Source organism: Apteryx rowi, unplaced genomic scaffold (genome assembly GCF_003343035.1).
Source record: "Apteryx rowi isolate R43461 unplaced genomic scaffold, aptRow1 scaffold_446, whole genome shotgun sequence".
Classification (NCBI taxonomy): domain Eukaryota; kingdom Metazoa; phylum Chordata; class Aves; order Apterygiformes; family Apterygidae; genus Apteryx; species Apteryx rowi.
In genome coordinates, this window is record NW_020450701.1 from 163,288 (window position 1) to 187,974 (window position 24,687).

General features: G+C 38.1%; 1 protein-coding gene across 1 annotated transcript in view; it reads left to right on the forward strand.

The window, feature by feature from the left end:
* Nucleotides 1–23,466, forward strand: part of ADHFE1 (alcohol dehydrogenase, iron containing 1) — a 26,657-nt gene extending 3,191 nt beyond the window's left edge. The window contains exons 2-15 of the mRNA XM_026077008.1: nucleotides 553–612; nucleotides 719–756; nucleotides 2,903–2,946; nucleotides 3,156–3,209; nucleotides 4,451–4,605; nucleotides 4,778–4,974; nucleotides 5,379–5,456; nucleotides 6,665–6,770; nucleotides 8,024–8,176; nucleotides 9,326–9,424; nucleotides 10,365–10,443; nucleotides 10,582–10,678; nucleotides 13,669–13,826; nucleotides 17,505–23,466. Of these exons, the coding sequence (XP_025932793.1) occupies nucleotides 553–612; nucleotides 719–756; nucleotides 2,903–2,946; nucleotides 3,156–3,209; nucleotides 4,451–4,605; nucleotides 4,778–4,974; nucleotides 5,379–5,456; nucleotides 6,665–6,770; nucleotides 8,024–8,176; nucleotides 9,326–9,424; nucleotides 10,365–10,443; nucleotides 10,582–10,678; nucleotides 13,669–13,826; nucleotides 17,505–17,588 (1,402 nt within the window). The 3' untranslated portion in view covers nucleotides 17,589–23,466. The remainder of the gene's footprint in view (nucleotides 1–552; nucleotides 613–718; nucleotides 757–2,902; nucleotides 2,947–3,155; nucleotides 3,210–4,450; nucleotides 4,606–4,777; nucleotides 4,975–5,378; nucleotides 5,457–6,664; nucleotides 6,771–8,023; nucleotides 8,177–9,325; nucleotides 9,425–10,364; nucleotides 10,444–10,581; nucleotides 10,679–13,668; nucleotides 13,827–17,504) is intronic.
* The last annotated feature ends 1,221 nt before the right edge of the window (nucleotides 23,467–24,687 follow it).

Sequence of the window (24,687 nt, forward strand, 5' to 3'; positions counted from 1 at the left end):
AGTCGTGCTATATTTCACAGTTGTGTGACAACGCCATCACCATATTAGGCTATCTAAACTAACATTGCCGCTTTGCTATCTCAACTCCCTTATCTCAGGCAGGGTACATGCCCCCACCACAGGATGTAGGATGTTCCCACAGATGTTTCCAAGGCTGTTTCTTACTTTGATGTAACCAATTAGCACACATCACAGTCCAGGCTGTTTCAAGGCTGTTTCTCAATTTGATGTAACAAATTAGCACATATCACACTAACCTCTCTCACCATCTGCATGCCTTGCTCCCCTTCACCTGCTGCCTACGCTGCGTGAGCACTTCACACGCACACCGATTCACGTTCAGCAGCACCACGGAAGGCAGGGGCTTATCACATCCATTTTACTGAAATCCTTTTCCATTTTCCTGGACACCTGTTCAGTCTGTGTGATCTGTGATCTGTATACTGTATAAATCCGTACAGCCACTCACCTCCGTGGTGTTCAGGCTTACTGTATAAGCTGTACGCCAGCTGCTGATCTACTCTTAAAACAGTTCTTAGGCCTTCAATATAGGCAATCTACATCTACATTATCTAACACTAGATGGCAGTCGCCGTTGTCAAAAATTTTGAGGTAAAACATGATCAGTGAGTACATACGGGAGACTTTCTTTTACACACACATTAATTTTTCTTGTCAGTTTTTTGTTTTAACCATGATTTATTTCCCTTTTAATTAGATGTCGGTGCCCAAGCCATGGCCACGCTTATTCCCAAGGTAAGACTTATTTGTGTCTCTGAAATAATTATGTATGAGACCATGACCTTGTACCCAGGTTTATAACCTGGGTGGAAGGAGCACATAAAAGGGAGAAAAGAGAACACTTTAAAGAATAAGGTAAGTAGTCTGTTATTTTCTAACTATACAGTAATAATATGGAGAGATTCAGTGTCTTCATGTAAGTCGTACCTAATTTGTTCCTTCTCTCCTTTCATCTGTTGTAAGGCAACTTGGTCAGAAATTTACTGTGGCTGTTACTACTGACGTTATCACCTGAACCATCTTAACTTTAGATCTGCTTCTGAGGGGAAAAATGTGCATCTCTTACATTACAAAAGAAACAGAAAATGATACCAGTGAACAGCAGATATTCACAAAGACTTACTTTAGTTTGAGGAGTGTAATCTCCATAGGCTTTTTATGCAGTCAGTCAAGAGAGTGTGGCTTACTTGGATTGCGATCCTGGAATAAGAGCAGGAGGATTGCATACATACAGTGACTGAGTTGCCCTCTGGAGGAATTTCTTTCTCCCTTGGCTGTAGAGGGAGTCTAAGTTAGTCTCCAGATGTTCTTAATCTTTTAGTACATCACATATGTTTCATTTTTAACACTGTAAGGGTTTCTAGAAGATATGGTAGATAAAATTCCTATAAAAAGTAATAATTTTGGCCATAATTTCAGTAATAAGTGCTTCTGAGTGGCTTGGTTTCATATGCTTTACTTAAGACATTTTTCAAAGGTCTTTAAAGAATGATCATCACCATTTAACATATGGAAAAGCTAATGTATGTTCAGACATTTATTATACCCAAGACAGCCAGACAATAGCAGAACTGAAAACAGAAACTAGTTCTTCTGCCTATCTGCCTGATGACATACTCAGTCAATTCAAAATAATCCCTTTGTAAAGGGAAGTCTGTGTTAAGGATCCCCTCTGTAAGTTCTACAGCAGAAATTGAGTCTAAAGTGTATATATAGCAAAATAATAACAGTTCCATAGATCTCTAAAAAGTGGTAACTGACTTAACAGTGACCCTAGCAGAAAATTGTTCATTGCGTTTTGTGACAGTGTTCCAGGAAATAAAGCAATTCTTGAACTCAGTAAAATTCTTCCTGAAAGTTAAGTTTGGCTCAAGAATGTAACAGCAGGGCACCCATTATACCATCAGAAAGCAAGAAAGTAAATGGCTTGGACATGTTCTTAGCCTGTCAAATTAATGCTTGAGAGTACAGCAGACTCGGACTCCAGGAGAGGTCAAACATGTACAGCCTGGCAAGAGATGGCAATGAAAAAGCTGATAGCAGCTGGCCTGAGCTTGAATAGAAGGCATATAAAGGATTTTAATACATCTATCTGTTACTGTTGTGGGTCAGTGCTTCAGTGCACCCCAGAGTGTCTGTAGGCTCCTTATCCTGGCTTCACTCATTGGGTCCGGATCCAAATCACATTTTTTCAATTAATATAGCAGACAGAAGGCATGACTTCGGCAGAAAGAGCAGAATGCCTCATCTGATCTTTTCTTGGAGAAGAACGGGCTGCTTCAGTTGATGCAGTTTGTTTCACTTTGCGGTAACATGAGGATATGCAAAAGTACAGAGCTTTGTGGAACTTCATGCAAGAATGACATAGCAAGCAAATATGTGGCTCTGAATTATTCTCGCATGCACAAAAGATGTTTTCTATCCAGGTGTGCATATAGAGGATGTCTCATGAACTTATATGAAGATTGTTCTGAAGGATATCATGTAGCTCTTACATTCATTTGTAATACGTCTAAATCTAGAATTCTATAAATGTTCTACGTATTTATTATGTACTGTTCTGATCTTTCCAGACTATGAACAAATTATCATGCAGACATCCTGGTAACTTGTTCAACTTGCGTAGTAAAGAATTAGTTCTTGCAGAACAGAAAAAACACCTTTCTATCACTGAATTATATTAATCAAACTAAGTACTCAGATCATTTGAACTAGCAAATAGCAAGGGACAAAATTGATAAGTATTATCCAGACAAGCCAAGACAACCTGTGCAAATGTATTAGTGGTTTTAAAAGCAAAGGAATCAATTAACCTTGGTACTGAAATACAAATTTAAGCCACTTTTTGTTCCCTAACTGTATTGTTTAATTTCCATTCCAGTTCCTGAACAAGCTGCCCTGGGAAATACAGACTATGCATTTGAGGTAGATTTAATAATAAAATATATTTTATTTAAATGTAGCAGTATATATATAATTCCAGATATGACATTTAAGAAATATTTACATTAATAAATTTGTTCAATATAGTTATTCAATATATTTAGTAATGTTTGTTTGTATTTCATCTTGGATACATGGGACATGATGCAATTTCTCCATTTTTCCAGAAAAATATATTCTTTATTTTGTAGATGGCCATTTCAAACATCCGATATGGAGAAGGAGTTACTAAAGAAATTGGCATGGTGAGCTTCAACAGTGGAAATGTGTCACTGGTGAAAAGTTATTTTCTAGAGGACTACTGGTACTACCAATCCATTTTATAAGGAAAGCTTATATATAGTGTGTCTGAATCTCTACTGCTTTGCAATATTTGTTGTCATATATACCAATGTAAAAAGGTTGGAAAATAGTTAGATAAGAATAGTAGCATTCTACATCAATATTGATGTAGTGTAAGTGACTGCATGAAATGCAGCTTAATGGAAGATTAGATCTTTGATGATTTGCCAGTATTATTCAGGAATATTTTTCTCTGACAGAAAATTTAATTCAAAAAGTTTTGAGTCCTGATCGAGTTGAGTTTTGACTCACCAGAATTTCCTCAAGATCGCTTTCATCTCTTCCAGTGCTCATTAAAGTGAATCAGAGACTTGCCATTAAACTAGATGGGTATTGAGTTGAGCTCTGAGCTTGCACAATGGAATTGCAGAATTTTTGTTTCTACTGCCTTGAGCAGTGTGGGATGATTCACCTGAGTAACATTGTTCTAGTTTGCCTTTATCATGGGCTTTTGTTTTGTTTTTTTTTTTTCCTCTCGGCATTTATAGCATTAACAGTTCTCTTTTTTTATCTGAAATTTGTAGAGCAAATTATTGGTCAGATAGTAAAAGAAAAGTTGGACAGAACTTCTATCTTTATACATCAGGATCATTCAGAGTTACATGTTTTGTTGAACTATTAATTGTGACAATTAATTTAGCAAATGTTAAGATGTATTATTTGCCTTCTTTTTGGTCACCTTATTCTAATTATCTTTCATTTTTCAACACTGGATTATATTAATATTCAACATTAAATGTTCCAGATTTCAATGCAAACCTTTGATAGGCAGCTAGAGGAGATCTAACCTGTGGATAAGACTTTTTATATCACAGGACTTACGGAAAAAAAAAATTTTGAAAACATATTTTGCCTTTCACTGTGGTTCCATTTCACTTGCTGGACATCCATATTATTAGCTTTCTTCTAGTATATTCATATGACTTCAACTATAAAAGTTTGACAACTTTATAAATTCWGCTGTTTTCTGTGTCCTTATATGTATGTGAACTCTTTTAACTTATACTGTTTCAAAAATCTTACAATAACCAATTATTTTTAGTGTTTTTAATCAAATTATTTGGTTGAATTGGATTAGTATTTAAATAGTTTAAGTTATGGTTTTATACCAGTTGTTTATTTTTTAATTTCACTGCTATTATAGGACCTGCAGAATCTTGGTGCTAGAAGAGTTTGTTTGATGACAGACAGAAACCTTTCCCAACTCCCTCCTGTAAAAGCAGTATTGAATTCCTTGGCAAAATATGGTATAAACTTTCAAATGTATGATAAAGTCCGAGTGGAGCCAACAGATCAAAGGTACTACTTCTGACTGCATTTCTCAAAAATAGTGCCTGGGCTCTTAAAGCACGCTGAATGTCTCTTTGAACATCCGTGTGTTTGTGATCTGTACACTGGTCTTAATACTTATGTTTTTTCCCATGTACTGCTTTTCTCCTGACTAATTGGAAAGCCTTTCTTGTTTTCCAAGTTTCCTGGATGCTATTGCATTTGCTAAAAAGGGAGAGTTTGATGCCTACGTTGCTGTTGGAGGTGGGTCTGTAATAGACACCTGTAAAGCTGCCAACTTGTATGCGTCCAGCCCTATGTCAGACTTCTTGGACTACGTCAATGCTCCTATTGGGAAAGGGAAGCCTGTCACTGCGCCCCTTAAGCCACTCATTGCAGGTAAAGAGGGAGGGGTGGGAGAAAGGGGGTCCTTCCATGCTCTCTGTAGGTGATATTTCTGCTGAAATCAGTTTACCCTGAACTTTTCACCTTCATTTGAGTTATTTCTTCTCCAGTTGTATTCAGCAACAATTTTGCTATATACTTCAGTGGAAGTAAGATCACCGGTTTGTCAGCGGTTTGTTTAACTGAGTTTGACTCCTTTCGCTGGGAAAAGAGAATAATGTTGGCTGTTTCTCTTTGACCTTTTGGCTTCAGATCTAGTAATTGGTTCTTCAGGGATACCTCTGAGATTTCCTAGATCCTTTATTTTTTAATTGCATTATTATTGTATTTTTATTTATTTATTTTGCATTATTATTTATTACTTATTATTTCTTATTATCTCCATTCTTCTTTTTAAGTTCCTACGACTGCTGGAACTGGAAGTGAAACTACTGGTGTTGCCATTTTTGACTTCAAAAAACTAAAAGTAAAAACTGGTGAGATTTTTTGGCTGCTATTTAAGACAAATTTTTTCTAATGTCTTCAATATTTCCCTGCCTTGAAAGAAAGGGATACTGCATGTCATTTCAAGTGTCATTTCATTCTATTCAACCACCACAGACAAATTTGAAGAGTTTAAAGGTTTCCCCCTTGAGTTAAACTTAAAGCATATTAACATAATGAAATGCTTGTATAATACAGTGTATTATAGTTTGAAGGCAAAACACGAAACTAAAATCTTTCAAGTCTTTAAATGGCAGAAAATGTTAATTAGAAAGGAGATTTCTACTTTCTTTCAGGATCAACCAACTGTTCCCTATTTCTTCTATATTTTCCTTTCTGTTTTTGAGACTCCTGTTTCTTTGTTGTGTAATTGCAACCAAATATTCCTTTTCCTGACTTTTGAAACCTCAGGCCTAAGATGCTGGGCAGTAAGGGGCGCTGTCTTCCTTTGACCTTTTCATCCCTAGAAAATAAGGATTAAAGCTAAAATGTCATCTTAAGCTTCATAGCTATTTTGAGGTTTTACTTCTTAATGTTGCGTGGGTTTTATGTGCCATGCAGCCGTGCAGGCTACAGTATTTGGGACAATTGGGTGTACTAAGGAGTTCTGACTATAGCTCAGTTTTCCACTCTATATATAGTCAGTCAGTCATTTTCTCTCTCTCTCTCTCCCTCTCCCTCTCTCTCTCTCTCTCTCTCTCTCTCTCCTGTATCAATCTCTCTCTCAAAGCTGTATCTGTGCCCCCTTAACCGCAACATGAAGGTACAGTTATTACAGATGCTGAAGACAGCAATTACCAATAACAGTTAATTCTAGAATCAAACCAGTCTTGCTTTTTGATTGTTCCCAGAAGATATAAATTAAAGAATAATGTTGCAGATACCATTTAGCACAGAAGTTTTGAAAGTATAGGCTGCTCAGGGAGGGTTACAAATGGAGAGAGAACATTGCCTGGTATGATTCACTCCAGGCAACAGTGCCAAATCAAACAACTCTCTTTTACTGTAAGACTTAGAGATAGAGACTTAGACCTAGAGACATAGATATTTCTTACTCTTTCTTCTCTTCCTTTCCTCTGCTTTTATCTTCATAGTTTCAAATCATTTCCCTTCGTTATTTTTAAATATTGAACATTACGCTTTTTTGTCCCATTTTAATGTAAATATTCTTTAACTTATTTTCCTCACTTACATATTGCAGGCATTGCTTCAAGAGCCATTAAGCCCATACTAGGCATCATTGATCCTTTACACGCACTGTCCATGCCAGAGCGAATAGTGGCCAACAGTGGCTTTGATGTGCTTTGGTGAGTTTTCTGTGTAGGCAGCTATTCAGTTTTATTACAGTTTTATATTTTTACTATAACAGTTGTAGAAAAAAATATTTTAGGGGAAGAAAAAGATGACCTTTCTTCTCTTTTACTGTTCTTTTTAAGGTGATCTCAGTTATACCTTCCTCTTACTTAATTACACTGCCTCCCTCAGTCCCTTAGGAAGCAAATCATTCAGTTGCAGAGATTTTAATGTTCATGCAGTGCACTGGACAAACCATTTGCTTCTAGAGTGGTGGCTGTTGGGGAAGACAGTCTAGGTGTCACTTCTTAAGCAATCAAGTAGAGGATTAATAACAAAACTGTGACAACATTTAGCATGGCTGACAGACATAGCAGGGAATAGAGAAGGAGGATTTTCTAATAAAAGCCATAATGTGTCAACAAAACTTTGTGAGGGCTTGTGGAATGCTGGCAAGTTTTAACCCAATTACAAGAACTTTCAGAACCTCTCTCATAATGTGCTTTTTGCTTGTCATAAAATTTTCTTCTGCTTTAAACTTCAGATTCTAACTGCACAAAATGCATGGAAGTTTCTATTCTGAGAGTCAGAGCTTGCTTTGCTTTTGTATGTTGTATATATTAAAGTAATATGTATGTAATGAAACTTTGTGATTTCTCAAGCTTAGTGAATTATCCTAAATTACAATACCTGTAATGGAATTTAGGCATTTGTTTATAAATTAAAATATCTTGTCTGTACTTTTGTACATATAAATGTAGCAATGTAGGCAATGCTGTGCTTTATGATAGTCAGAGTTTCAAGCCTCTGGCAGACAAGACTTCCACTTTAAGCTAAGTTTCACTTAGCTTAAGTATCACATGCCAAATTTTTAAAGGTCAATACTTTTAAAAGAAAAGTAGCTTACTATGCTTATAGTGCTAGAGCCTTTTAAAGCTTCCGTCTTACAGAAAGGAAATGCACCCATTGCAAATTCACAGCACTCTTGAGTGAAAAGCGTTACAAACCAAGATGCCAGTTCATCCGACCTAACTTTTGGAGTGGCCTGAGTTGATAGATTATGACAGTGTTTGGATTGTGGGTTTGTTGGAGAGCTAGGCATTCTGGAGGTGTCCATCCAGCTTTCTCCCAGTCGTCTATGAGATTGTGTTTCTAATTTTGGCATCTGTTAAGCACCAAAAGTAAGTAAGAGGAACCTGGATTCAAAGGGCAGCAGGGCAGTAAAGTGCAGTTCTTTCACTTAATTCATTTTTAATCTTTCTTTTAGTCATGCTCTAGAATCATACACTGCTCTTCCTTACAAGATGCGCAGTCCCTGCCCTTCAAATCCAATCAGCCGACCAGCTTACCAAGGCAGCAACCCCATCAGTGATGTCTGGGCTCTCCATGCTCTGCGCATTGTAGCTAAATATTTGAAAAGGTAATGCGTCTAACAGCCATTCCTCCTCTCAGTATGTTCAGTTTTCAGTGCTCAGAAAGGGATGCTTAGAAGAACTTGAATTTTAGGCTGAAAAAAGCAAATTATTATATTAAAACTTCACTTCCTGCCCTGGATTTCCCTTGAATAAAGCCAAAAAATTATGTCAAATAAAATTGGAAGTAGGATTAGGGTTACAGTGTTAAGTTGCTGAGGTAGCTTTTTAATGCTTCTGAGGATCTGTTTCAGAAGCCCTCAGTTAAAGCATTTTGAGCTGCTCAGTTAAGATGGGAGCAGCACTCTTATACTTTTCAAGAATCCTCTTTCTATGACAGTATAAAGGGAATATATGATAAACTGAACTAAATAGTGCTGGTGTCATTTCGCTGACTTTCAGTGTAAATGAAGATACTTACACAAATAGTAGATAAGTCCATCGAAAAGATGACCACATTCACTTATGAATATGTAAAATTACATGCTTATTGGAAATTAGTTCATAACTTAGAAGACCTTCTATTTAGATTAAATTTTGACTTAACTGGGAGCTGGATTTGATCCTTACCAGTAAAGTTTTAGCCTAGAGGCCGCTTTTGTATATCATGTGCAGTTCTATTAAAGATCAACATGAGTTTTTTTATAAAGTTTATACAGTACTTATCTAGTCAAAGTAGGTTTTTATTGTTCCTATGGGCTGAAATCTGCTCATTAGACTTTTTCTCCATGTTGTCAAATAATACAAGCATGCTGGTGTGTAGGCAGGCAGGGAACCCTGTCTTCTTCATTCGCAGATGGTGCAATTCAGACCAGCATCTAATGAGATGATGAAAAAAGCTCAGAGCTTGAATCTATACATGTGCTTACCAGAGTTCCATAGTAGAATTGTTTAAACCAGAGGTGAATATGGCTAATTTCATGCTGTTTATTCAATTTTTTGAAAAGTTAGAGGAAATTCACCCTTCAGTGAACCAGTTTGGTAGAAGCAGGATCCCTTTGAAGTGTCATGGAAGTGACGATCTCATTTCTGGCATTTTTTTCTCAATTTATCCTGGAGGTTTTTGTATATCTGTCCATAAACAAACCTTTTCTCCCCATCCTGAATTACCAATCCATATGTGAGTTTACTAGTAGCATTGTCTCCATGGTGCACAGAGCCATCAGAAACCCTGAAGACCGTGAAGCAAGAGCTAGCATGCACCTAGCAAGTGCTTTTGCTGGTATTGGCTTTGGCAATGCTGGTGTTCATCTCTGGTGAGTACAGAAAAGTGTTAACCCCTTCCCACATCACCTTCTCTCTAGTGTTTGTTTAAGATTACCAAAGACACTGCTGCCGTTATTCCCTGAATATGTGACATTGTAGCCTGGCCTGTGATGTCCATTATCACAGAGAGACCTTATGCTATGATAAATTAGTAGTTGCTTGGCACTAACAGTGTGAGGATTCTACATTCTGGCTTGGTATGACTCAAAACCAATCCTGTAAAAATTCCAAAACACGGCCTACTTTACCTTCCTTGATTGTAAAAAACATAATTAGAAAAAAAAATCACCGGCTGTTAAAATGTTACATTCTGTTAGCTGTTCTACAGTCACACAGTGCAGAGCTAATCTTGTGCCATTCCTGAACTGAAGTAGTTGACAGTAAGTTTGTCTGTGGGGTAGACATTTAGCAAGCTAAAATGAGCTGTAATTAATATTTTAAAGCAGTCAAGTTTCATATGTGTGAAAATCTCAGAGAAGCAGCGCCTAAGCCTGAATTATGTGAAAAAATTATTAGCAGTAAATCTCTTCAGAGACCTTCCTTTCGTTCCTTTTGTTTGAGCAAATCCACTCTAATTGTACTTTCAGACTGATGTTTATTTTACTCAGTGTGATCAGGCAGGGATGCAGATGATGCTATTCATGGCCTATTTGCATTACTTCAGTATCTGAGCATGTTTCAGTCTTTTTGGACTAGTATAACTTCACACTCACAAAGCAAGGAGATGCTTGTTCTTGCTGTTTTTACAGGTAGGTCCTAAGGTGCAGAGGGTGAGGGATATCTGTTACCATATCTGTATCTAAATGCCTTTTGAGTATCTGTGCATGAGAGACATGCATACAGAAGACTGGCGGTACAAGGGATTGAACACAAGTCTTCTGAACATCAGGAGAGTTGCCCTAACCACTTTCTCTCTACTCTCTGTTCCAGCCATGGAATGTCTTACCCTATTTCTGGTTTGGTGAAAACTTATAAACCAAAGGATTATAATGTGGATCACTCTTTAGTGGTAAAACTTGGTTTATCTTTGTTTTCATACTATACACTTCAATTCTCCATTATGTCACATTAATAAGCATTAAAGCACATTGGTTAAGCAGTAAGTAGATATTCTGTTGATGCGTTTTTATGCTTTTCTCTTCTCCAGCCACATGGCCTTTCTGTGGTGCTGACATCCCCAGCAGTGTTTGCTTTTACAGCACAGGTACTTCCTGAGCGGCACTTGGAAGCTGCAGGGATACTAGGTAGGAATCTCTGTTGATACAACTTACTAATGGAAATGGAGTTCTTCCCAAATTGTCTTTTGGGGAGAAAAAGAATGTGTGCAAACAATTGTAATCATTTTTGCAGGGGTTTTAAGTTTAAAAAACAAATACTGGTTCTGGAGTCTGATTGAGTTACATACACATAGTGCAAATAGAGGATTTGATATCTGGGTAGTATAATGCTAACTTTTGATACTACATGATGACATGTGCTTAGAGGAGCGAGCTTGAGAAATCTGCTGCTTAGCTAGAAAACTTTCAAGGTGAAATTAACTATATTGTGAGGCTATCTTATGAATCAGGAGAGAGTAGTTGTGATTGACATCTCTCTTGGTGCTTTATGGATAGAAGTTACTTTAGAGTAGATACCATAAAACAAAACAGTACTCTCGAAAGTGTGCATCTGTTAGCTAAAATGGAGCATTTTGCCTAACAAGTTCCCTGCTGTTGCAGAGAATTTGGACAGAGTAATGTTCTAAATTACTCCTGCTCTTTTCCTGAGGCGCATAATAACCGTGGCTTTCAGTCTTTCTGCTGTAGGCCTAAGCCTGTTTGGAGGTGTTGGAATTTTAGTGGCCTGTGTTGAGGGAGAGTGTGGACTACCTCTTCTATGGACACATCTGTAATGGCACAGAACTGGATTAATGAAGAAAGTGGCCTCTTCTGCCCCTTGGCAGAATAAAAGTAAATGCTGTAAGCAGGCAGCATGTTTAGAGAGGACCTTTTCATACAGTGCCTTGTGAATCTGTGGAACCCATAGCCAGAAGGCCTCCTAGAGAGAGGATACTTCTTCACTGCACCCCCGCATGACTGCATGTGAGCTAATGTATTTGTTATCTAAGGTCAGCTTTTCTGCCTGCTCTAGGCTCTGTGTTGTAGATAAACTGCTGCTAATACCCATGCTCACTATCTTCAGTATCTGTACACAACGATCCAGTCGCAAGTATGACTTCCCTGTGTAACTAACCTGAAAGCATGGTAGGTCAAGAGTGGGACTTTTATATGGACAATGAAAGTATCACTGTCGTATTAAAGATGATTTAAAACAATGTGGTTAGAAAAAATATATTGGGGGAAAATTCAGATTATATTATAATTGTTGGTTATAAGGTTTGATTGGTTTTCTTCCAAAGTATGCAGTTCTGCCTATGGTCAAAGACAGACTATGAACCTAGTTGGAATCATATACTAAGCTAGGAAATTTCTGTGTTCCTACGGTAATAACATACAATTCAAATAAAGTGGACTAAGAAAATGTTGTTGGATAACTGGCCAGCACAGCATATCTGGAGAATTTGAACTCTGGCTCCTTGATTTTAAAACAAGTAGTTAAACAGCAATTCCTCTAGGTTTTACAGTATAAACTGCTGCCAGAAATTCTGTATCTGAAAGCTTCATTTAATTTTCTCAATAGAAATTTAAACTGTGTTACTGTCTTCCTTGCTATAAAAGGATTCTGCCGAAAACATGTGCCATGAAAATGAATTTAACTCCCACCTGAGGTGTTTACTTTTGATTCCAGCCCAGAGTCCAACTGACTACAGTAGCTGATTCAAATCTGTCATGCTGCCAAATGCCATGACTAAGAAGGTATTTTATGACATGGAGCAGATTAGTAAATAGTTATGTTGTGTGTATGTGCAGCTGTGAATTTAAGTACAGCTAGAACAAGCTTAATATCTCCCTTGGTGGATTCTTAAACAGTTGAAATAGGTGTGTGTGTGGCCAGAAATTTTATAAGTGCTTCCAAAGATCAATGTATTCTTTAGGTTGAGCAAAAAGAAAGTACTACAACTGGAGCAATGTTTCAAGAGTGCCCTTCATGTTTACTATCCTTCTTTTCCCTCCTCCCTTTCCCTTTGTACTTTACTGTCTAAAGTTACTGGATTGCCTTCATGTTCCAACTACTCCACAGCAAAACCCAGGATAAATTCAGACTGCATGGCATAATCCCAATAGCATGAGACTTCATACAAGACTCTCTAATAAGTTATTTATCAATTTCTCCCAGACAGTCTCTGCCACAGTATTGTCACTCTTATTACCCGAATATCTGAGCCTGAGGATCACAGAAAATATTTTTCCTGTAACTGAGTTGTGTTCTTGCTCATCTCTCAGTATAGCACTTGGACCCAACATTGTTCTGGTGTAACGTCATTGACGTTATGCAGAGAACAAATCTGCTTTGGAAAGAAGCAATACAGAGGAAGCTATGTCTTCTATTTCTACTTGTAATTCTTCTTTTATTTTTAATTAAGTTCTGGCCATTCTTTATAAAAGGGGAGCAAGCTATTCTGTACGAAACATTGATAAACTTTCATTTTATATTGATGCTTTCATTGCTGTTTAGTAAATGTTTTCAAGATATCAGTTATTCCTCTTCAGTCCTACATTATCCTACACCAGACAGCATATATTGAAATAGCATTAATTTCAGGATTTACTTAACCCCTCTAACACTGCCCTGCTATCTCCTGTTTCTCCTCTCAGCCTACGTACTCTCATCCTCTGAACAGAAGAATGAGAAACAAATAGAAAATTATTTGATCACTGGTTTTCATGTCCTCTAGATGTCAGCAAACTCAAGGCCTTAAAAAAGTTAGCATTTGGCACTCTGTGCATAAAAATAAATACCACTGACGTTCATGTGCTAGCTTCTTTCCTCCCAGCAGTTAGACTGAAAAGTGCTTCTCCATGTAAGTACAGAGAGAAAGGAAGTTAACTTCACGTGGCAGTTAGTCTTTCTGCTAGCAGTTACTTGCTTCTCCTGATCTTGTTTTATTCCACCTTTTACAAATTATTCCAACTGTAAAATGAAGACTGATTCCTCTTTTTAATTCGTGTTGCTTCTAGAGCGGTAACTGTTATATATGGATATGTATTCAGCTGATATTATGATTAAATTAAGTCCAGAGCAGACTTCCTCCTCTCTCTCCACCCTACAGTCAAGGCATTATGTCTTATTTTAGGAGCTGACATCCGCACTGCCAGAATCAAAGATGCGGGGTTTATTTTGGCAGACACGCTCCGGAAATTCCTATTTGATCTGAATGTTGATGATGGCTTAGCTGCAATTGGTTATTCTAAAGCAGACATCCCTGAATTAGTCAAAGGCACTCTGCCTCAGGTAAGACAGAAAGTAAAGCAGTTTTTCTTTTCAAAAAGGACAGATTTTTTTAATAAACAAAAGTGTTTCTTTTCAAGCAAATGTTATTTCTAGTCCTACATGAAAACAATTAAAATGGAGAAAATGATGGATAGTCAACTTTTTCCTTTGCACAGCTTAGGTTTTTCTTTTCAGTGAAATGGAATACATACTGCAGTCTGTTCTTCACATGGATTCAGAAAGAATGGCTAGTTAAATTTTTTAAAACTTCAAATTTCTGAAAAGACGGTGTTTTTCATATAACTCTGAATTTGGTAGAAGAGACTGTGTTTTCTTAACTATCTGTTACTTATACATGCAGGATGGGTTATACTTAAAGCCTTAATACTGAATGCTAGCTAGTAAGAATGATCAAGCTCACTTTGCATTAGACTTTTCTTTATTGAAAAGTTGCACTTTTCTTCCCAGATGGCTTTTTTGTTCCATTGACCCCCATCAGAATTTGAAATAAGGTCCCCTGGGATGATATAGATTAAACTTGTAATACCCTTTATTGTTTCATTGCTCACAAAGACACTGCAAAAAGGAACACATCCCATTGAAAGGAAAATCCAATATCTCCCTTGTAAAAAGACACTTCGATTCATATGCTACGGACTGTTCTGTCTTCTTAGGATTTATTGCCACCAAATATCAAGGGAAATAAATGCTATAGAGAAAAAGAAAATTTTGTAGGTTGAAAGGTTATTTGTTTTTTATGACAATACCTGTTACCATGTCTAGTTCTTCTCATTCATAAGTCTCAGAGCAACTTAAAACAGAGGGTAACAGAGGGGATATTAATATTCCTATTTTATAACTGAGAAAACGAGACACAAAGATGCAGGTATTTAGGATCACACACAACAGATCAGTGGCAAAGCCCCGAAGAAAACTAAGGTCCCTGAGAGTCCATCAAATAGTTTTTGCATGTAAGTTGTTATGGGGCACTTTGGAGGTGTGTTTTGATAATATGTTATTTTAAAGCAATTATTTTTGGATCATTACAAGCACAAAATCTCATCAAAGGTATGTTTTGTATAGCTTTTTTTTTAATTCTTCATCAAAAGATGTTGTAGTGGGTTTTTTGTTTGCTTGTTAGCTTAGCTCAAATTGACTTTTAATTCACTTACTGTCCTCTTACTGCATCAGTGATTAATTGTACTGTGTAAAATGAGATGAGTTAATAGTTTTTCAAACCTTATTTTTGTACATGAAGTGTAGCATAATGAAAACGCATTGGTGTTTCTTAATGGTCCATTACCCGCAGAGGTATTCCATACAGTTCAGTCTTCGATATATTTTTCTTTTCATCTTGCGGTAGGTTTTCTTTGGAATACAGCACCGACCGACCTATTCATGTTGGCAATGCAGTGTGGTGTAGACTGATACCTCTAATAAATTTGCAGAACATATTTCACACTATGAAATGCAGGCTGCAGGAAAACAAAACTAATCTATTCTAATTTCCAGGTTTTGAGACTGGAACTCTGTTGGGACAAATGTTTATACTTGAAGTTAAGATAGAATTTTATTTTCCTTTCTAAGGGAATCTATTGGATCTGATTTTATTTGCAACATAGCAGGCAGTCTATCAAAGAAGATTATATCCCAAGGCCTAAGATATCTGGACCTGTGTCGGTGTTTGGGGGTGATGAGGAGGACCAAACGAGAGAGTGCAGATGTCTTGTTCTCTAGCCCAACCCACCCCTCTACAAACATACCAAAGGCAGTTATAATGCAGCCAAACCTCTGATGAGCACAAAGTTGCTCATTACTGACACTGTTCCAGAATCTACTGAGTCAGACTAGAAGAGCCAAGATCTTGCTTTCTGAGCATTAGCAATAACAGCAGGCTTGTGTAGAGGGGGTGCTGGTGCCTCTGGTTGAAAGAGTGTGTAGCATTCTCTCTATATAGCTTGGAAATAGTACAGTCTGTCAGGGTGATCATGTCTCTTGTCACCCTGTGTGACTTTACAGATAACCCTGTCTGTCACAGTGCACAGAGATGCAAAACTGTAATTTGACCCAGAGGGTCCTAATATAAGCCCAGTTAGTCTATTGAGTACTTGAGCATTGAGTTATTATATTGGGTGTTGGGCTTTTGAAAAAAACACATGCTTTTGTTGTAGTGCTGTCTGAATTTTCCATGTGATTTCAAATCTGCGTAGAAGAATCTTAACCTTTTCTTTTATCTTTTCTTTGACCTTTCTAGATCTGTGTTGTGTGCATAGCTGCGTTGGTCAGGGATGAGGGAAATATTTGATTGTTGCAGCTGCACCAGCAAATCTTCCAGTGGGTAGGCAGAGTTAGACTTACAAAGCTGCACTTTTCAGGCTCATCATAGCTCATGCTAATCGTGCTGATTATGATCATGAACTGTGATTATCTCAAAGTTGTCTTCCTATCCACACTAGGCCAATATTTCACATATTAACTTCACAATGCAATGGCCTCTGTCTTGCTTTGTGACCACATCTAGCTGGTCCACAGATCACAGCTGTGTGGGTTCAGAGGGAAGTGGAGTGGCTGTGGCATTGTGCTGCCACGGAGGTCCATGCTACTGGGAGAGAGCCTCTGCTCAGAAGGGTGCCGTTAACTGAGCCTTCTCCACTTGCAGGGGGGCTGGAGGTGTTCCTTCCTTAGCATCCAATTCAGTATATGAGGCAAGGTCCACAGCAAACGATATCCCACACCACTGTCTTACACGGGGAAAAAGGAAGAAATCTTAAAGCTCAGACTTTTACTAGGACAGCCTCTTTCACTGGGGAGATGTTGAAATAGGTTGTAGCAGGAGAAATTCCATTTTGCCAAATTCACCCAAAGACTGCTTTGCTGAGAAACAATGCATTCCTAGTGTAGGCCTGCCCTCTATCTTTGTAGGTGTTTTTAACTCTCCTTAATCTTCAAATAAATATTAAGATCATTGATGGTTAAAACTGTAAAAGTACTAATAGCACATTGGCCTTTCTGAATTGCAACCCCTGCCTTCGTAGTTATTTTGTCATGCAGAGCAGTGAAGCATACACCTGAGTTTCATTTCAGTCAGTGGGACTTAAACACCTGAAAATTCTGTTGAATCACAGTCCAAATGAAGACCAACCACAACTGTTTTGTATTCTGATTCCAAGTGACATGCTATTTATTAAGCAGTTTCACTACCTTCCCCTGCTATATCTCTTCTTTAGAGTCTGATGTAACAAGCACTGTTTATTCTACACATCTACTGCAGTTTCTGGGCATTAGAGAGATGTTTTATTTTGAAAATGTTCATGCCTAAAAATAAAACTCCTAGTTCCATTGCTGGCAAGTCAATTTTAAAATAGACTATATTGCCAGAATACTACAGGCCAGTGTACTGACATCTATGATTGACAAGACCCATCTATAAAGTACTTGACTTTGCAACTGAACTGCCTTTTTGTCCAGTTTGTGTGTTTAATTATAAGCAATTTAAACTATTATATGCTTGAAAGTACTGTGCAGTTGTTGATGCTTCAACCTTATTACTTTAATTACTTGATTACTTATTTGCAAAACCTTATTATTTTCTGTGAAGGACATTAGTACAAAGCCACGTAGTTCAGCTACATGGTTAACTACTGTTTGATTCATTTTGTTGGCAACCTTCTGTAATCCAGTTTTTCTTTAATCTTGCAGGAGAGAGTGACCAAACTATCACCACGTCCTCAGACAGAAGAAGACTTATCTGCCCTCTTTGAGGCTTCCATGAAGCTTTATTAACTTAAACATTTTAATCAGAAAAGTATGTTCTTGTCTAACTAACACAAAGGTATATTTCTTATAGATATCGGGCTGAATTTGTTTAGAGAATGGAAGAACTTGGGTGTCTTCCACTTCTGTTCCATTGCACACTGTCAAAAGGTCAACTAAATCATCTTTAACTAAATAGTGCTTTGAAGTGAAAGCTTGATTGTGGGTTTTTTTGCTCAGTAGTCAGCGTTATTCCTTGCATAAGAGTTGGATCAGACTATTAGCTATAGCGAAGGCTTTTCTGTGCTTCAGAGTTGGTCAAAAGTGGAAATTGTTTTTCATGTGATATTCTGAAACATTTCACAAAATATGTTTTTTATTTAAATTGTGTGTGATTTTGTTTGTTTTAAAAAGTCATGCTATTTTTACAAATAATTTGGGTCATTCTTAATTGGGGAGGGGGAGTTCCCTTGCGGAAAATGTCAGCCTGCTGTATTCTCTTTCAGTTTATGATCTTTTTACTATCTTGCTCCAGAGCTATTAGAAGGCTATTGAAGTAGAGTACTTTTTTGTTGTTTAAGAAGAAACTTACACGCTTTTTACATGTTTGGAAAAGGCTTCCTGAAACTGCATTTGCAGTTAAAATTTTTTAATGTATTGTCAGATATTTGTCTTTTCTTTTAAGATCTATATGAAGTGTTCATAGGAGGAGCAAAAACAGAGTAAAGCATGGTTCCAAACTCAACGGGAACCGTGTAACGGCAAGACATCATCCATCATGTATATCTTGTCTCTGTAGAAGCAACAGCTCCCTTTTCCTGCCATGTGCTGTAGGAAGAAGCTATTAACTGTATCTTGCTTCTGTGTGAAGTAATTGCTTCTGCTGAGCTTCTGCTGGTGCTGTCACTCAGAGTGCAGCCACCAGCTTAAGGAAATGGCAGTATGCTGTGGTTCAGTATTAAAAAGTGGTGGTATAGCATATGGCTGCACAGTGCCCCACTGGGAGTGCTGGTTAAACGTGGGAATGAGTGTGCATGTTCAGAACAGTTAACCAGCTGGTTGACTGTCAACTGAGAAAGGGAAGTGGGAAAGGGAGAAATGAAACTCAAATTTTAATACTATTTTTTCATTTTAAAACTGTGCACACGGTCTGTGTGTACAGTTCATTTAAATCAGATTCTGCTTCATGCTGGACTTTCAGCATCAGCTTCCTGTAGCTGCCAGAGCACAACACAAATGTGAGAAGAACCACATAACCTCTGACATGCTTGTTTCTTTCGGCTAGGGAGGGACCAGTTCTTCAGAGCCCACTACTTCAGCAGGTGACTGTACTTATATCTTTGCACTCTTGTCTTTGCATGATAAGACTTGTGCTGTCCTGGAATCTGAGGCCAGATGTGTGCTGGATGTTGGCACTCAATCTGTTTAGTGCTCAATAAAAGTAGGTAGATGATACTGGTTGAAGCCACAGAATGGATTTAGTGGCCATAGGGACTGTACTGCCAATATGCCTCAGCCTGTTCTGGGAAACACATTTGATTTCCATGTCCTTCTGAATCTTGTCCTCTCTGCTGAAATGGCCCACAAGAATCACTAGTGCAAAGGCTTACTTTGTAATAGCAAAAGGTGACAGATTCACTTTACTGTATTATACAAACTTGCTTTGCTGTATTATACAAACTTGCCTTAGCCACAAAAAAACCTTTTGGTTAAACCCTTTAGTATATAATTTTTTGGTATATTTCCTCTTTCCACTCCTGTCTTTCTTCAGGCTGTGGTAGCAGTAGAGTCCTGAAGAGAGAATTTTTTCCAGGAGCCTAATTCATGGCAGCCATGTTGCTTAGAGAGAACATAGTTTCTGGGGAACTGAACAGCATGTGGGTTTCATTACTGCACTTGAGCACTTTGATGGGCTAGGTAGGAATGTAGGATATTTTACTCCAGTATGCTTTTTATTTACCATTTATGCTGATATGGCAGTTACTAGCAGGCTGGATTTTCAACCAACAGAACCTGGCACTTAGCTTCCTACTTTCAGGTAACTCAGAGCTCTTGCTAATTTTCAAATTAAGCCTCACAACACCCTCTGATGTAATGGTTTTTATCCATATTTTACAGATGAGACAAAAGGTTTGATATTATATGTAATCCAACATAAGCACATTGTGCTACAAGAAAGGGCCATTTCTCTTTCCCACAACCCTTTGGCAGCAGCAGGGTCTTAGACTGGCTTAAACTGATTGTGAAATCTCACCTACAGACATCAGCTACATGAATGTTTTCCCAACACCAATTGGTAGCTACTAGTGGAAGTTTTCTGAGGAAAAATCAAGGGAGCTTAAGTCACCCCACAGTGTTGTCTTTCAAATAGGGAGAGTTTGATACTGTATCATGGCCTGGTCCCTGGCCTTTTCTGAGCATTGGTAGTTGTATTCACAACTGAAGAGCTATGGGGGACTTTTTTTTTTTTTAAATGTATTATGTAACTAAATTATTCTATAGTGAGAAAACCTAGTTGGTCAGATATATCTGTATCTTGGAACACAGTTGCTCCACATGTGACTTCTATTACTGCTCAGTAACTAAAGGCCTCCATGACATGTCTGTGACTGCCTTTAGAGGCTACAGGAATGCAAATAATGAATAATATTGTACTTGCTATAAACACAGAGTGAAAGCTTTGAAAGTGAGAGTTGTGTTTAACTCTGTCGTGTTAACTTCAATCTTATAAAGTAACTATGAACCAACATCATTCAGAGAAAATAAGCTTTCATTACCATCATAGAGAATAAAGATTATTCCTGCAAAGTTATTAGTTTGGTGAGCTTGGCAATATGCACCAAAAACCATTGTATCATGGGTAATAATTGAAAAGAATGTTACAGAAGTTCCAGAAATAAAAGCACACAAGTGCTGCACTGTATTTCTCTGAACTTTTAGGAAGATTTTAGTACGCCTGCTCTGTTTAGTCAGGACATAGTTTTAAGTATATGTTTCATCACAACACTAGCAATCTTTTATGTCATACTTCTTAGCAGTATGGCTTGATTGCCTTCCTCCCCTTCCTTATGGAGTCAAAGACTTCCTGCCTTAAATAGATAAAACTATATAAAAGAATGTGTCAGTCTTTATTTAAAAAAGAACACGTGCCCAGTTTATCTAGACCATGGCTTTTGAATAGGTTTTAAGCAAGCATAAATGGGAGCTATTCAGTCCTGTCAGCAGAATGGTTTGAAGAGACTCCAGAGACTCCTTCCTATTAGAGTAGGAGTTAACACATCTATACTAGCAAACTAGTCAAATTCTTGCTTTGGAAACTGATCTGCTACTTCAGTACTGTAGTCCTGTATTTTCGGAGTTGCTTGCACGAATACAAACCCTGAACCATTTGGTTTCTGAGTCTGTTTGCAGTGATAAGGTTAGCTTTTGGGAGCAAGCATGAACAAGTGCATGTGTAGGGCTTGTGAAAGTAGTTTAACAGCAGGTATAATTTTACCTAGACTACAAAATGGAAAACCAGCTGTCCTTACAAGGTACTCAGAGCTTGCAGGGTTGCTGCTTAGCATCAGTAGAAATGGGGGCAGCTGGTACATGACTTTGCCTACAGTAGTTTGTTTGCCCCCTCTTCCCCTTCCGATGCTGATTATCCCTGTAGTTAAAGCAAAAGTAGAATGAACCAAAAAATATGTATCTAACAAGGCTAAATCTTTGAAAGCTCTTACATTCATCCTGTGCAAATAAACTTGGAAGAAATTACAAGTAAGTTAGCGTGCATGTTTATCCCTCACTGCACCATGTTCACTTCAGGGCAGTGTGCCATGGCTGTCATCATCTGTCTCGTGGCTGGCTTTCCACCCTCCTGAGACCTGAAAAATGGATTAAAATGTTCGTTAAAAGGCACACAGTGAAGCTATGTCTAGGCACTTTCCATAACCCTCAAGTAAATCTGCTTAAAGCATCACAGTACTCCAGAACATGTGTATTATGTCTTGGGCTTCAACATCTTATCTTCTGCCTAAGCAGTAATAAATCCCTCACTGCATTAAGTATGTCTGTGGAGAAGGGACAAAAGCAACTTACTGCAATGCAGCAAAAGACCAGAAGGTATATCTTCCATTTTTCCTCAGACAATCTCTGTGTATTCCTAAATAAAAGGTAACTTAATTCAAATGCAGAATAGCTGCTAAACACCAACTAGTGAATGCAGAAAATAATATGATTATTTTCCTGATCTCTCCAAGAGCTGTTGTTCATGCAGCAGTACAAAGACTGCTAGCTTGTCAGGCTGCTTGTTTGTCACGGGAAGCGAGAAGAGGGTCATCTATACCTACCTGCCCCAGTAATCCTGCCTCATAACCTGATTCCATTTTTGAGTCATCGCCAGCCTTCTTGCAGAACAAGAGATTGCTCTTTGGAAAATAGTATGATGGGACTGACATGGCTGAATTTGCAAAGGGTCTCAGCTCTATTGGCATGTGCATTTTTTTTTTGCAGGCAGTTACCTTTGTATTTACCTGCAGTGTACATGTGAAATAACACAGGCTTGGTTTGGTTTTGAAATGTTCAGTCCATAGTCTTTATGTGCATGTGTCACAGTGGTTGCTGTCTTGCAGTTGTACATGAGAATAAGCAGAAGCTTTTAATTTTGATCTAAATTTTTCAGTGAAACTGAGACAAAAAACAAAAACTGGGATATCGTTAGAAAAGCTGCAGCTCCCTTAAGTACAGCATTCAGAACGGTTTTATATTTTGCCAGTTCTAGGCTCCCATAACAAAAACAAAATGCCATTTTCTTTTTTCCCCATTGTACTGAAACAGTCATCGTAAGTGAGTTGGTAGAAAACTTTATGCAGCTAAATTATAACAGTAAAGGGAAGAAGCATTCTGACACAGCTCAATGGAATGTTAATTCCAAAGTCTTAAGTTGAATTAATTTCATATTAATATGAGAGGGGATGAAAAAATAGTTCAAAACTTTGTCTTTGGTTTCTATTGAAAAAGTACAAGATGTACTTATTTTTCAAAGAACTCCAAATACAATTAATGGCAGCAGATATTTTTCTCATTTTTCTGAACATGGAAAATAAAGGGAAAAAAGTTAATGCACAGCCATTAGGTGGCACAGTTAAGTAAAACCAGAGGAAGTGTTGAATATATCCTTTGAAGAGCAATGTTAATTCATGTCACATTGTACAGTCAGGGAGCTTGATTCTGCTGTCATGTACATGGGCAGCACATACAGCACCAGAGTCGGTCAAGCAGCAAAAGAATGATGGCTGTGCCCACACTGTAGTCTGACCTCCTGTTAAATATTTAATGTAAGTTAGCAATACTGTATCATGAAATATATGTCATAGCACAAACACTAGTTTATTGATGTGGAACTTCTTTGTGCTCCTTGACTTGTAGTAACTTTAACCTACTTTAACAATGCACTTGTGCTTTTCATGGGCTATGCTATTTGAATGTTTGACCATACAGCCTTAAATTAGCAATTTGACATTGAAATGCTGATTTACTCCTGCAGTCAAATAGATAACACATGTTAAAGATTGATTGTGAGCCGCTCCAATACATTATTGCTTCATTCTGTGGTATTGTCACTTGCCTTTATGCAATTTAAGGACACTATTGTGTGGCATTGTTGGTATTGCTATGGACACAGCTGTAGGGGGCTGATACTTTGTGTGGAGTTTGTCTTCTATCTGAAAGCTGACATAACTTTCAAAAATCACTATGCAAGTTTGGATGTTTAAGTGTTGCTGTATATTTTAAGATAACATTGAAAATAAAGAAGCTTTTTGCTGGCATATAAAAAAAAACAGCTAGCATTGAATAACTTGCTCTTCTGACCTTTTCACTTTAAGAAAGATTAATGGCCATTTGGATTAGAAACACCCCCCCCCCCCATCAGAGGTCTGAATGCCTCGGGGATTCGGACAGACAAAGAAAGCTTTTTCGCCTCAAGGTCACCAGCCCAGACCTTTGGTGTATCTCTAGTGTCCATTAGATGGCTGCTCAGTAGTTTCTGTGCATGAGTTAGTCATCTTAATCCATTTCCCAGCGGACAGGTCTCTGCCTCATGAAAGCTGTCATTACGCACTTATCTGAGCAGCGAGGAAGAGGAAGCAACGTGAACAGAACCTGAGTTCCTTTTGTCTTGCTCTGGTACAGCAACAGAGCCTCTCAAACCCTGGCTTCAGCAGATCAGTCCTTCTCTCAAGTCATCTTTCTAAGCCATGAGGGGTTGAAGCAACAGCAAGGGGCTGCGTTAGTGCTGTGCATGTTCTGCAGGCGAGCGGTGATGCTCCTGCATTCCCTTCTGCAGGGCTTCAGCTCTCACTCCTGCTCCTGGAGCACGTGTTCAGACACACATGCAGTGACAGGACATGCATTTCTGGCATGTGAATCCTCTTTTCTCTCTGCCATTTCTCTCTGTGCATTATTGAGAGATGCGATCTGTGTTACATGTGTGGGTTTTGGAAGAAAAGGTCAGAGGAATAGTCTTGCTTTGGGAATTGCGAGTGCTGCATGCAAAGCAGCTTTGGTGTCCTGTAAAAACATGTTCCACAGCCTTAATGTAGCCATCTCTCAAGGTTAGTTTCTGGTGTGGTCAGTCTGATACACTTCATACCTACTATTATTTAAAATTGAAGTCCTGCCCTTCAGGTGTGGTTAAATTAGGACTACACAGTTGGTAAAACTGAGTACAGAGCTCAGGGACAGATTTGTATTGTAACCATTTGTGACTTCTTATGTCACAAATTATAATGTCACCAACTGTAAAGCACAATCCAGAGCCCTACCCAAGAGAGCTGAGCTAAAATGACCAACTCACTGAACAAAGACTATGGAAGGACAGCTGATGGTTGCTAAAGGTCTAAGCGTGTACTTCACTGGAGACATCACATTTGCATAGCGAACAAGGTCTTGTCAAAAAAACTGACTTGTGTGCAGACATATCCATGCAGTTGCTTGCAGCCGAGACATTGAGCTTGACTGTATAGCATGGTTACATGCTCGAAAGTATACAAAGTTGAAAGAAAGAGCTAGGAGCTAGGCATCCACCTCTTTTCTGTTGACTAAATTGGGAGGAAATAGAAATGTGGAACTTTAGGGAAACATATAA